At 39.9% G+C, this 13,965-nt stretch overlaps 1 protein-coding gene across 10 annotated transcripts in view; it reads right to left on the bottom strand.

The window, feature by feature from the left end:
- The window catches only part of LOC118739453 (caldesmon-like), a 185,793-nt gene continuing 171,828 nt past the window's right edge, over positions 1-13,965 (bottom strand). For 8 of the 10 annotated variants that reach the window (XM_036470778.1, XM_036470780.1, XM_036470782.1 and 5 more), the window contains 5 exons: positions 8,699-8,833; positions 5,703-6,156; positions 5,511-5,638; positions 4,906-4,944; positions 1-619 (listed from right to left, as the gene is read on the bottom strand). In XM_036470778.1, the coding sequence (XP_036326671.1) occupies positions 494-619; positions 4,906-4,944; positions 5,511-5,638; positions 5,703-6,156; positions 8,699-8,833 (882 nt within the window). In that variant the 3' untranslated portion in view covers positions 1-493. The remainder of the gene's footprint in view (positions 620-4,905; positions 4,945-5,510; positions 5,639-5,702; positions 6,157-8,698; positions 8,834-13,965) is intronic. The other 2 variants (XM_036470783.1, XM_036470786.1) reach the window with 1 other exon arrangement.

The raw sequence follows: 13,965 nt of genomic DNA, 5'->3' as shown, positions 1-13,965 counted from the left end.
TGTACATTATTAGCACATAATTTCAAAAATGCCAAATTTTGAGTTGAGACTCTTTTGAAGACGGTGCGCGATATGTACGTTGCCAATACTCAGTTTGCAGTAACCTCTGAAAACAGGTTTATTTTATTCAAACAACAGCAGTTTTGAGATACTTTTTGAATTACATCTTTTGTAAATCTCCCCAAGAAAATACGTTACATTGCCAATGTAGCATTTTAAGATATCACCGCATTGCCAGGTTGCTCATATTGACAACACAAGTCTCGTATCCGTTTTGTACTTGTACTTGTATAATAGATCCCTTTGTTTGTTTGTTGCAGTGCTGTCTCTTTTTTAATTTCTAAATTACAAATATCAGCTGTTTCCTTTGCTGTTGTGCTGCAAATGTATTTTTTATTACATAATTCCTTTTTTATTTGCTCTGTCTCTTGTTTTCTGCCTTTTCATAGCCAACGGTCTTCGCTGGACTTCTGGCTGTCCGCTCCTTGGCGCTTTACTTCGCCACCGGTTTCACTTCCAACAGCTGTGGATAATTTTCTACGATATTCAATAATATTGTATCGATATAATGCTTTAGGCGGGTGTTCTCATCTTCCTTCTCTTGAAAGGCCTGTTGCAACTGCAAAAAAAACGAATAAAAAATTGTATAAGTTAATATTTATCGCTTTGTGAAATACAAAAATAATAGATAAAGAAAAAAAGTGTTACTTATACTGTAAGCGTAGGATAAGTTAGTCAAATTGTAGACCCTTGAACCGATAGATGTATTAAATATTTATATACCGCATACTGTGTTTTGAGCTATCGCCTTTTTCATGAGGCGTCTCATTCACCAAAAACTGCAGACCTAGAGTTAAGTTTGCACATAATTCAGAGGACAAGGCATTTACATGCTCATTGAAAGATTGGTAGTTAGGAGATTTCCTACTCTATTCTAATGGAGTCTTCCAGATACCTGTATGTCTCCGCTCGTAAAGGTGGACAGTATATGCATACGTTAGACATACTCCAGAAGTAATACTCTAGAAGTAAGCTAACTCACAAGGTGGAACCTTATCCCCTCTGCTTTGGGCCTTGTCAGTAAACCAACTGCTCAGAGACATGAAGTGAGCAATTTCCGCAAACATTATGTTACGTTATGCAAAGAATACTAAGAGAGTGGAAAAGTAGGCCAACGAAAACTGTCGTGGAATAAACCCGAGCAAAGCGGAGCTTGTATTATTTTCCATAAGGAATAAGATTCTAAAATTAAAGGCCCCTACTGTGGCGAATACGGAACTTGCAATCAGTGAATCTACTAAATATCTGGGAATCATACCGGATAAGAAATTAAGCTGCCGGGACACAAAGGTATACCAGGGCACTTCCCTTCCGGTCGCTACCAGCAGGCTCAATATACAAGTATACTTCTTCTCCGAAGCAGGCAAAAGATGAAAGATGTTGGGAACATGCTATACGGAAAAGCTGATATGTCCGGGATGGGATGCGAAAAGAAAACGAACTCCTAATGCTTAGGAGGGGAGAAATCTCTTTAGTTACGGGTCTGCTGGCCGGTCTCGTCACGCTAGGTAGGCGTCTCACGCGTCGCGAGATACCATAGCATTCGCTTAGAAACTTCGACTGTCACTTGGACGAAGTCCCAAAAGTCAGCAGTATTCTGTGGGAATTTACCCGTTAGGAGTTTATTAGAAGGTGGAATTTCTTGAGAAGATACAAGCAAGAAAGCACTTTTCCTGATGTAGTTTTGTTTAGCATTGACAGAGCTTTGCTGTTCCCTCAAAGCTGTTAGTTTTGTTGTTGCGGTGGCTATAATAAACCTTGACTAGTTCGCTTAGTTTCGAGAAAGTAGAGAATTTCGTTTACTTGGGAACCAGCATTAACACCGATAATAATGTCAGCATTGAAATCCAACGCAGAATCACTCTTGCCAACAAGTGCTACTTTGGACTGAGTAGGCAATTCAGGAGTAAAGTCCTCTCTAGACATACGAAAACCACGCTCTATAAGTCACTCATCATGCCGGTGCTGGTATATGGCGCAGAAGCATGGACAATGACAACATCCGATGAGGCGGCTCTTGGAGTGTTTGATAGAAAGATTTTGCGGAAGATTTACGGGCCTTTACGCGTTGGCGACGGCGAGTACCGCAGACGATGGAACGATGAGCTGTATGAGCTTTACAACGATATAGACATAGTGCAGCGAATTAAAATACAGCGGCTCCGCTGGCTTGGTCATGTCGTTCGAATGGACACCGACGCTCCAGCTCTGAAAGTATTCAACTCGGAACCCGCTGGTGGTAGCAGAGGAAGAGGGAGGCCCCCACTGCGATGGAAAGATCAGGTAGAGCAGGACTTGGCTTCACTTGGCGTTTCCAATTGGCGTCAGTTGGCACAGAGGAGAAACGACTGGCGTGCTTTGCTGAACTCGCCCAAAATCGCTTAGGCGGTTACAGCGCCAAAAAGAAGAAGAAGAAGTTCGGTTAGCCTTTTATGTCGCTGCCGGTAAATTTTAATAATGAATAGGCTCTGGAACGTCTTGTTATGATGGAATCGTGGGTTTGTTAAGAGGTGGTTGGTTTTGTGTGAGTTTGCTCCACACGCCGGACATGTAAATATTGTGACGACCAACCTCCGGCATCATAGCCGAAGTGCAGAAGTCGACAAGCCTGAAACAATATAGGCTATGGAATGGTGAATGATGGAGACAGATGGAGGAACAGCCAAGATACATTGGTGACTTAAATCTTTTTCAACACTCTTGCTTAAATTTTAAATTACTGTCTGACTTTTTTTCTGAGTGTACAATTCGTATCTCTGCTGCACTTTTCCTCTATGATGAAAAACGATATTTTTCGGTCGGCACCTTAAAACAGATAGATAGTGGATTCATACCTTAATAAAATAGTTCCCAAACCCAACAGATTTTTATTTTAAGGTTTATATAAAGGAGTTCACCTAATTCATAGCTATGACAGCCCAAAATTTTTCTGAACATTCCAATTTTTCTGAAAATTCCAAATTCTTCATGCAATTTGGCTAATCTTTTTTTCTTTATTTAAATATGTCCAATGGATTTCCAAGAAGATAAGCTTAACTACACAAAAATTAAATATTTGTTAGTATTTATATGGAATTTTGTTTTTTTCTCCATACCCACACATTTGTATGCTTGTGTTAGATAAGTTTCCAAAAACCGTTCATTATTTAATAAAGTATAATTGACAAGTTAAATGTCTACGAAATTACTTAAAACTTAATATAGAAAAAATATTAATATTCCTAATTGAAATTCGTAGAATGTCGAGAGTGCAATTTTTGGTGCCCAGTATTTCCGAGCTTTATTAAGTATGATGAAGTGATGATGATGATTTTTTATAATTATCCTGTATCTTAATTTAAATTATCTTTCGGCGACACTAATATAAAATATGAATATTTTCCCGCAACTTTAAAATTTGAGGATGTCGATTATTCAAAGCCAATATTAAAGAGCCTTAGACCCATGCAGACTTTATCCTCTTTCTTCTGGTTTTTTTTGGATATACTTTTTTTTTGGAAGACGTTCACATTTTTTTTTCTATTTTCCCGCTCTCTGTTTTGTGTTTAAGTTGGAATAAGCTTTGCGGTTCCAAAACACTTTTTTTTACCGAATTTACTTATATTACTTTGTGTTTATATTTCAGAGGTTTTTTGCTTTTTTGACACTTCTTCTCAAATCCTTACAGTCTTTCTCTTGCAAAGTTAAAAAATTTTGCGACTCGAGGAGACTTGGAGATGTTTTGAAAGCTTTAAGTAGCAGGATGAACACGAAGTCCACTGAAGTCCACGAGTAGCCGCAAAGAACATAGAATACATAGAAGTTGCGAAAGTAGGCCGGTAATCTACCTTTTAGAACGGTAGTGCACCCGCCAGGCTTACTCAAATACATAATACAATTTCAATTATTTCAATTCCTTTTTGAATTCCAAGGGTTAATTACTACTGACGCGGTAACCGTACTGGCCAATGTTGCAGGTTCTTTCTAAGCTATGTTCTTTGGTAGACTTACATGAATTGCATTTATACCAGCAACCGCCAGTGCTTTCACTTTCTAAATGAAGCTTTAAAAAGCTTCTATCTCGTCATATGTTTTGGTCGTAACTGATACGAGTACCCGCGAGTTAAGAGTGCGGTCACCCACGAACGTATACGTATACGTAGCGTAGCGTAGAAGGTCGTAGAAACATATCAAGTTTGCTGTTGGTAGAGAAAGATAAGATATGTCACGGTCATGCGGTGGTAAGGTCTTGTTAACACCGTTACCGTTCTCTTCATATTTGCAAAGTTTCACAAAGGTGGGACAGCGTTTACTATTTTTGGCTACGGCTTATATGGAGCTGCAACACTGTGCAGCGCCTTCTCATAGATAAATTGCTCACTAAAGATTTTTAAGGTGACTTTAACCCTGCTAGTGAAGCTTCAGAAGACAAAGCAGGTTTCCGCGTAGTGTTTTCTTACCAATTTTCGTCATTCGTTGTCAAATTTGGTTTGTGAACCAAACGGTTTTGGCCGGCGCTGGATATAAATATTTCTAGTTTCATTTCTTTTTACTTGTCCTACATCCATTTGAGGCCTTCTTGAAGAGTAACTTGATAAACTTTATACAGTTTATATAGTTTTTTTTTCAAAAGTTTCATAATTGCGCACATTTTTCCACTCTGTTTGGATCGCTCTCCATCGTTTTCTCTATTTTATCTATTATTTTTTTAACACAAGACCAGCTTTTAAGCTTCAAAAAATTATATATTTTTTTGATTTTCTTTTAACCAATCACCAATCCCAAACCAGAAGGTATTAAGCCAATCCATCGAAAATCTCAAACCATTTCTAATTTTCCATTTATTCACACCGCGATTATTATTACCTGACTTAGAGATGCTAATGTGGCTGAATCCACAGAATCCTGTAAAAGAAAATAAATAAAAGAAAAGAGAATACAAAATAATAAACAACATATACATAAACATGGAGTATGTGAGCGATATAACGGTGTGAAACGATTACAAGAGCATGGGCGGACACGAAACAAAGAAGAAACCAAAAACGGGCGGACAAAACGAACAAAAAATTAAACTGAAATAAAAAATTTTGCTTAAGTTAAACTTTGAATAAACTTAAAATCGAAAACAGCTAACAGCTGTTGCTTAAAGCTTTGAGCTTATTATAAAAGTTTCAAAAAAGCTCAAGTTTTAAAAAACGAACTCTAAAGCATTCCTGCGGTATGTGCGCATGTGTATGTGTTGTGTGTAAGCTTCTGAACTACGCTAAGCTTAGCTAAATGCAGCGTATGTGGTTTGTGCTTGTTTTTGTTTTTTATGCGAAAGCATGAGCGACGGGGTTAGAGCGACAAAAGCTTAGCTAAAACAACTAAAAAAAACCTCTCGTAGGGAGCGTAAGTGCAGTGTATAAATTTTTTGTTATTCCTTCCTTAAAATTTTAATCAAAATAGGTAATGCAATCGACACCCACCTGTGCTTGTGACATTTCCTCTAGCTCTTGCGCCAAGCTATTTAGCGTGCCATTGAGCAGATTGCGGCCCTCTTCCACGCCGCGCGTCAGCACTTGCGCCTGCAGCTCTTCATTTTGTTCCTCCATTGCTAAATTATTATGGCATGAAAATTAAGTCTCGCACCAGCAAAAGTTAAATTATTAGCAACTCACCTTTATTTCTTTGCCGCATCTCCTCCAGCTCTTTATGCAGCTCCTCCAGTCTTATTGTCTCCGGTGAGGTGGTCGGCAGCGCTGGTCCAGTTTCTGCGCGTAATCGTTCCAATTCTTTACTCAACTCTAGCATCAGCTCTTCGGCTGCTTTCTTCTCATCTTCATATTTACGTTCACGTTGCGTCGCCTCATCGAGATCCTGTTGGAGTGCGGCAATTTGATCGCGCGCCAATTCATATTTTTCTTCGGTGCGATGCAGATCGTTGGCTTGTTTGTCGCAGAGTACACGCAGACGTTGTGCCTCTTCACGTAACGCATTGGCTTCTAATTCAATTGTTTTGACTTTTATTTGGCAATTTTCATTTTGGAGTGCCGCTTCCCGTTCGACTCGGGCCAGCAGTTCACGGTAACGTTTCTGTTCCTCGGCCAGGCGTTCTTCAGCACGGAGTTCGGACTAGAAAAAAAGTTTGTAAATACATAGATAAAATTAGTGAACGGTTCAGTTATTTGCTAACGTTTTAAGGTTTAATTTTGAGATGTGACTTTTGTAGCTGTCCGACTTTCTGTTTCTTGTCTTTGGAGAGTAGTTTCGCCAACTAATGCTCTTAGCATCGATTAATATTATGATCTAGAATCCTTTTTTTTTTTAAGGGAAGACGTTACCTCACAGGTGGTGCCATACTAATTTGGTTTAAATCCGATCAGTGGATCAGAAAGAAATCAACGATAATCTTAGATGTTTATGTGAGATTTGAAGTCGGTTTTGTTTTTTGCTTAAAAATTACTTGTTGTTTTGACAAATTCAAGGAATGGACATTGGATTTCTCCTGGTTTCAGAACCACACACATATGTATGTATGTACCTAGTATGAAGACCTGAGTATGATGGCCCGACTATAAGTGAGACTGGCTCTCAGAACTCTAAATGTCGTTGGATTATTATCTTCGGGCTCAATTAAAATTAATTTTCGCAAGTCGTGAAACCTTTGAAGACATGAATTAAATGGCTTTAGCTGGCTTTGTTTTCCTAATCTTCTTCTGCCGCTGCTTTTGTTTATTCACCAGGATTGACTACACCCTGCCGAGCACCGTCCCCCTTTTCGCGGAATCATTGAGGACATAAATTAGTGGGAGGAATGTTCATTTAACTTATTTAGTGCTTCTCAACAAAAGATTTAGCTTATGAAGACCACAACGTTTCAGTTGCACGGGCAAGCCACTGACCATACGTATATGTACAAATAAGTAATCTCTTCTCCTACAGTATGCGTCACCTCGTGTTAACAAACTAGGTACCCTTTTCGCTACCCTGATAAACGCACTAAACGTCATTGCGATCAGTCTCACCAGTACTGATCTTATATGACAACCATGCTTCTATAGGAATTTACTCATTCAAGACTATGGCTCGTTGGGAAATATTATAGCACCAATTAATGACCGAAAAATCTACCAGAAGTGTACATAGAAATTCTTGGATCAATTCCAAATATTTATTCTTCCTTCCACATTGCACTAGGGATAAGCTCAAACTAAGCTTAAGGGTTGGTCACCTGGAGGAATCCTATGGAGTTACACCTAAACTAGAAGACCTGTTATCAGCTAAGCAACTGTGATGTGGTCGATCAGACTCTTAAATAACAGCGTTGGATATCTGCCTACTGAGGTTCAAGGAGCTGAGGCTTACACATTGTAAAAACTTTACCGATGACTCCTCAATCAACATCCTCAAGTCCATTAACTACGTGGTGGAAAATATGGTGCTGCACTCAAGGCATTTTCCAGGCTTCTAACTACTTTCAAACTAGCTCGTCAATGAGTCATCTGACAATTTGGCCAGGGAGTTCGCAGACCGAGTATTCCTCGATCTGACGGAAACTGGGTGAATATTTCACTTAACAATGAATAGGAGACTTTGAGTGGGTGCAGTTGGACAAAATTCATGTTGCCCTCTGTCTCAGAGGTTCTCGCTAGGTATTTGCTTCTAAGCAGATTGGACTGCAAATACCTTGTGAGACTGTTGCCTGGTCACTTTTCGTGACATAGGCACCTGACTGTGACAGGCATACATGACAGCCCTATTTGCCCACCCTACCTTGAAGGAGATGAGACCGCGGAAGACTTTTTTGTCCAGACCCCGCCTTCGCAAAAATTAGAGATTATATTACAATGAACACCTGAGCTCTTTAATACCCAACAATCTGCCTTCGACCTTCGTCCATGAAAGCCACCGACAGAAACTGGGTGAATATTTCACTCGACAGTGACTGGGAGGATCTGATTGCAGTAGGAGAAAAATCATGTTGCCCTCTAACTCAGGGGATCTCTCTTGGTATTTTATTGAGCCGATAGGACTGCAGGTAGCTTGCGAGACTGTTGACTGGTCACTTTTCGTGGCATAAGCACCTGACTGTCAAAGTTATACATGCGGCTCCATTTGTCCTTCCAACCTTGAAGAGGATCCGACATTGGAGCCTTCGCAAAATCATTTCTGAGTTGTTCGTAGATCGTGCAAATTTGAAACAGAATAAATGGGATACGAGAACAGTACAATGGACGGCATGCAGTCTGAGTTCCGTTTTTTGTGCGCATAGTTTTGTTATCTTCTTTTTCTTGATTCGCGCTAGTGAGTACAATAAAGCACCCCAGTCGTTTCTCTTCTGTGTCAACTGAAAGCTCATAGTGCTCGCAGTTCCATCGTCCGCGGAATTCCACAACACCAACGCCCAAAGGCCCGTAAATCGTCTGCAGAATTTTTCTTTCGTTCACTCATTGCTATATCTACAAAAAAAAATAAAAAAAATCCGATCTTCTGGCTTGCGGCGCTCAAAGAGAGCCAACAGCCTAAAGAGCTGGTTTCGGAGTTCTAATTTAAGCCTTTCGATTTCGCGCGAAAACTATAACCTTCATCGATAAGAATTCTTAGGAAAGCTCTTTCTTGAGCTAATAGCTTTCAGTCATTAAAAACTTGATTCATTCAAAATTTCTTCACTCACCTCCCGATATTGCTCCTCGAGCATGTGATAGCGCGTCTGTAGCACAGCATATTCTGTCTTTGTGCGTGTCGTGCGATCTTCGGCGATATTCTGTGTGTCAGCTAAATCAGTGACTTGACGCTGTAGCAGTTCCAGCTGGAAAGAGATAAAGAAAGAGAATAGGAATTAGCAAGAGTGGAAGTATCAATGCGGGTATGTATTTTTGTATGTATATAAGTAAGTGTAGATAAGAAGAGCGTGAGCAGCCGACTGATAAGCTGAAATTCATGTAAGAATTGTATTGCATTTGTACAATGTCTCAGCGAGCTGTCGCGTCGCGCAGGGCAAATGTCAATTCCATTAATTCTTCATTTTTTAAATATACATTTTTCATTATTTTCAATTAGTGACAATACTAACACAATTACTCTTTAGTATGCGTAAATCGCCAAGTAGATCATCAATTAGCAACACATCCGCCATTGGAGTTTTCAAATGCATTTGTTGAATGTTACTTTTTTTGATGGCTTCAAAATCAATTGTTTAATTTTAGGAAAATTTGAATATTTGTTTAATGTTGTTCTGGAGATTACAGCATTTTTTGTTTGTGCGTGTGTGTGTGTGTGCGATTCTGTTGTTGGTGCTCATTCAAATTCACTTTACAATTTATGATTCATCATCGCAAGAAAAACTTGTATAAAAAATTGGTTTGAATCCCCAAATGCATTTGCTTTGCTGCCAGAACTTCTGCATGCATGCCTGTATGTATGTACATATATGTATATTGTTTTATTTTTCCTTTTTACAATAAAATTTAATTTGTGCATTTATTTACACACGTCTTATGCGCTGTCACACTCATAAACAACTGAACTTTGCAACACATTTTGCTCTGTGTAAAAAAATATTTGTTGTTAATTGTTGATGGTTGCGAGGAGTTAGCTGCTGCTATATATATACTATGGAGCTGATGAGCTAACTGATGAGCGAGCGGGTGGGTGGTCCGATGATGACGATCTTGCTATGTTTACAGCAATCGATCTTTAGCGTTGGCGTGTCCCATCCCCACTTTTATCCATAAACAACTAAACGTTTTGAATAATTTTTCCTACGCTTCAAACTTTGCTAAAATGCAATGCAAAGTCATTAAATAAGCTCTTCGCATTCTACTCATCATTTTTTATTTTATTTGTTATTTACTTTTTTTTCCTATTTATTAACCGCTTCCTTACACGGTCGTCATTCATTTATTATCGTTGCCCGCTTAGTAAAGCATACATATGTACATTCAAAGGTATGTACATGTATCTGACTACAGAAACCCCATCTTCATTTTGACTTCACCGGCTAGGAAGTCATTGCCAGTTACTAGGCGTGAAATGCCTTGCAAACTCTTGTATACACTTTGCGTTCGCGCGACCAGCAGCAGTGACTGCAGCAACAAGCTGACAAGCAACATGTCTTATCTAATTTGTTTGTATACTTACAAACTTGAAACAACTGTTAACTGAGCACTACAAGCGTTTAAGTGCGATAAAGAAAGGTAAATACAGGGTGTGTAGTCAAAGAAAGAGAATGAATTTTTTAGTTTTTGTGTTATGCTTTCGAAGAGATAAAGACGAGTCCATCTTGCCTAAGCAGCAGGCTCGAAGTGGACCTTGTTGATCACGAATTTTGAACACAAGAACTCATAGAAATTTTTTAAAGGTATGTAATTTTATCAAGAGGTCAAAGGTTAGGTAAGGGGGAACACACTTATACATTAATTAGATCGTCCATTGTGTTACCACATTACACAAATTATTTGAACGTTAACTAGAGGTTCTCTGTGTAGAACTAGGACAAGCACTGGATGTTCCAAACAAAGTTCCGTAGTCAGCTGATGTCCACTCCGGAGAACTTTTCGGGAGTGTTGATTCATCAGTCCTGCAGTTACCAGTGATGTCACTGTGGGACCCAAATAAGATTGATTTGGAAGTATTCTGAGGCGTTTGAGCGAAAAGTCAAGCATTCTCTGACCAGTTTCAATCGTACCATTAGCGATGCCAGAGCCCTGATTGCCGCTTGGCTATCAGAGTAGATTATTACCCTCCTAGTCGGCAAAACATTAATCCATAGCCAATCGACTGCCTCTTTTATAACGCCACTTCTTCCCGAAAGACGCTGCAGACATCCGACAGTCTTAATATAAGATCTATTGAGAGTTGCTGATATTAGGCACCTCCTTCTACCCTGCCGTTCAGCTTCGATCTGTCCATGAAGATGTTTACTCCAGAGACTGCCGCTGTCCCACTCGCCCCTTAGAGGAATGTGCCGCGAGAAGATCCGTTTGGGGTCAACCTCGAAAACCTCTTATCCATTTCCACATATAATGTGATTGGTTGATTACGGTTTCATATAGCCAGTATATTACTTTTGGAGAGAAGCCCCATCTCTTTCCTTCGGCATTTTCATAGCTGCATTCGCTCCTAGATATTTTGGCTTCCATGATAAGTTGCCGTCAAGGCGTCATGCCCAAGAACTTTACCTTGTCAGAGAGAAAAAGTGAAGCACCCCCTTTTGAGGGAAGCTGGGCATGAGGCGCATCTCCTGGTGAATAGTATGAGCTGCGACTTTCCAGGATTTAAAGCCAGTCCGCAGCTAGTACAACAATTTGTAACTAAATTTTGATAAGACCATCCAGATTGTCCAAGAACTTTCTTCTAACGATGAGTTCCACATCATCCTCCTTTCATCCTCTTTTTCAACTCCCAAGGAGTAAATTATCCACAATACTTCAAGCTGAGATACAGCTGCTTCAACCTGCGCCGAGTAAGCTAAGTTTTAACTACAAAGGGCTATGCACAGACGTCCATAAAGCCAAGCCACCATATAGCTACCCAACGAAGCACATTGGCAGGGTTAAAATCACACTCTGCGATGGCGTCAGCTTTTTTATCCGGCAGCTCCTGGTGCATGCGTTGGTGAGAAAGGTCGAAACTTAGGTGACCAGAAGTCTGCACATCCTCCGAGAACCCTGTGCGCCTCTACCTTCCATCAGCCTTAAAAGCCATTGGCTTCGCCAGACTATGTTTGTTAATGTTAAAACACGACGGTGCAGCAGGAGTAGAATTCCTCAAATTGTCTTTGGCCACCCGCACCATATCCCACATGTGAAAGTCTGGAAGTGCGATCCCGCTACTAAAACCCAGGAAGCCAGAGAACAAATGGGAATCTTATCGGCCGATGACTCTCATTTCTCCAGTAATGAAGACACGGCTACTTCCATACTTTCGATGCCACCTGACCCTAGCTATGGGCCAGCTTGGCTTCCTTTGCGCCCTGCCTGCGCCCCTCTTAGTAGCTTTGAACTATTTATAGACCTTTGGCAACACACAAGAAAATTGGTCTGCCGTTTCTTAATTCCATCGTTTGTGACGAAGTGTAAAAGGTTGTACAATTTCATGCTCAGCAAACAATTTCTGCTCGTCTGCTCCGTTGAGAACAGACACTTGCTTGATACAGATCCACCTATAAGATAACCATGCAGCATATCTGCGAACTCACGAACGAGATCCAGATCAGCAGATAGGGCATAAGCGACATTCACCATCAAAGAATCACCACCAGAGTTGGGAAGGAGGGGGATGGAAATATCTGAAGTCAATTCTTCATAAAATGCGGACATACCTTTAGCTCCTGCAAGCACAGACTAAAGGCCGAATTCATCGAGGAGGTAAATCCCAGGTGGGCTGTGAAAACCACCAACCATACTACCCGGAAAATTTGGTCAAGGATTGTCGTAAAGCCATCCGTAGCTCTCACTCATCTCGATAGCTCTTCTTTCAGATTAGTAATCGGGGTAATCACCGGACACTGCCTGATGGGCACTCATGGAAAAAGGTTAGGATATCACACCAACGATTTTTCGCAGTTGCAGAGATGAGCTGGAAGTGGAGAGCATCGAACTGGAAAATTCGGTCGCAGAATTCTGCAGAAGAGGGCACCACTTACGGTTCGTGCGTGGGTCAAATCCTAGTCGAAAGTGGCACCAGCCAAGAAAGGTGTTTTCTTTGACTAAAGTCACGGCCCGATATATTCTGAGCAGACTTTTTTAGAGACCAGGGCTTGCTGGTTACTGCCATATTACGAAATTTGTAGCAAATTGAAAACGGGAGAGTTTAGTTGTTGCTCATTCGTGATTTTGGGAGCGTCATTGTTTGCTTGCTTGCACAAGCGTATTGTGTGAGTTGGAGACCGTGACGGCAGAGGCTGCCAGTTGCCGTGAGCAACAACTATCAGGATAATTTGTGGGTTACTTCCTATGTGTCTTAGGTCCACAACAGATTCTTACTCTATGTGTTTATGTATGATTAAGGTTGTGATCTCTACAATTCGGGATAGTGAATAGTTAGGTTGATTTAGGCCTTTTTTACATATCTTGAAGACACCTTTTGTGTTTAATTCAATAGTTAGCTTTGCGCACATAATAATGTTCAAAGCTCAACTTGTGGTTCGAGAAGAGACTTCATTCTGATACCATATGGGGTAAAAATATCTTCACAGCAAACTTTTCACGCGGTAAAATCCATTCGTTCATTCCACAAGAGCTGTTGCATTGCGGGATGGACAACATCATTTAAAAACAGTTTGAGAGCCAATGGTAGCAGTCATCCACGTGAAACAAAGGTAAGCTTTCAAAACATGAAAATGAATACAAAATTATCAATGAGTTAAGACCTCCATTATTTATTTATATTTATGTTTTTAGGTAACTTTTCATTCAGTATGTATTCGTTAACTATTTTTCACCCACTTTAGGTTGTTTTCAACCACCAAAATAATTGTACATATTTATATGTATGTACATATGTAGTATATGTAGTCAATGAACCGCATTATTTGCTAAATATATGTACATATATATGACACAAAAAATTGTTCACACACACAGCAGCACAAATAAAATTCGCAAAAAAGTATATTTTCAGAACAGACTATGCAAAACACGCAGTTTGAAAATCGTCGAAAAATTCGTTTAAAAATACTTTATTCCGACGCGCTTAATTCCCACAACGTTCGAGACACACATTTGACTGAGGCGGACCGACGTCAATAGGTGACCAGTTCCTTCGTATACAATTTGTTGCCCATACAACAGCAACAACAAAGAGCGTATAAACATTCTCTATAAATATATATTTGTGTTTGCATTTAGAAAGCAGCGAGAACTGACAGCTGACAAACAAGGAAAAAACTAAATTTTTTGAGAACTTCTCAACTATCAACTATATGTACATACATATGTA

This window comes from Rhagoletis pomonella, unplaced genomic scaffold, assembly GCF_013731165.1.
Source record: "Rhagoletis pomonella isolate Grant_MI unplaced genomic scaffold, Rhpom_1.0 Rhpom_scaffold_00005, whole genome shotgun sequence".
NCBI classification, from domain to species: Eukaryota; Metazoa; Arthropoda; class Insecta; order Diptera; family Tephritidae; genus Rhagoletis; species Rhagoletis pomonella.
This window is presented reverse-complemented; position numbering and strand designations above follow the sequence as displayed.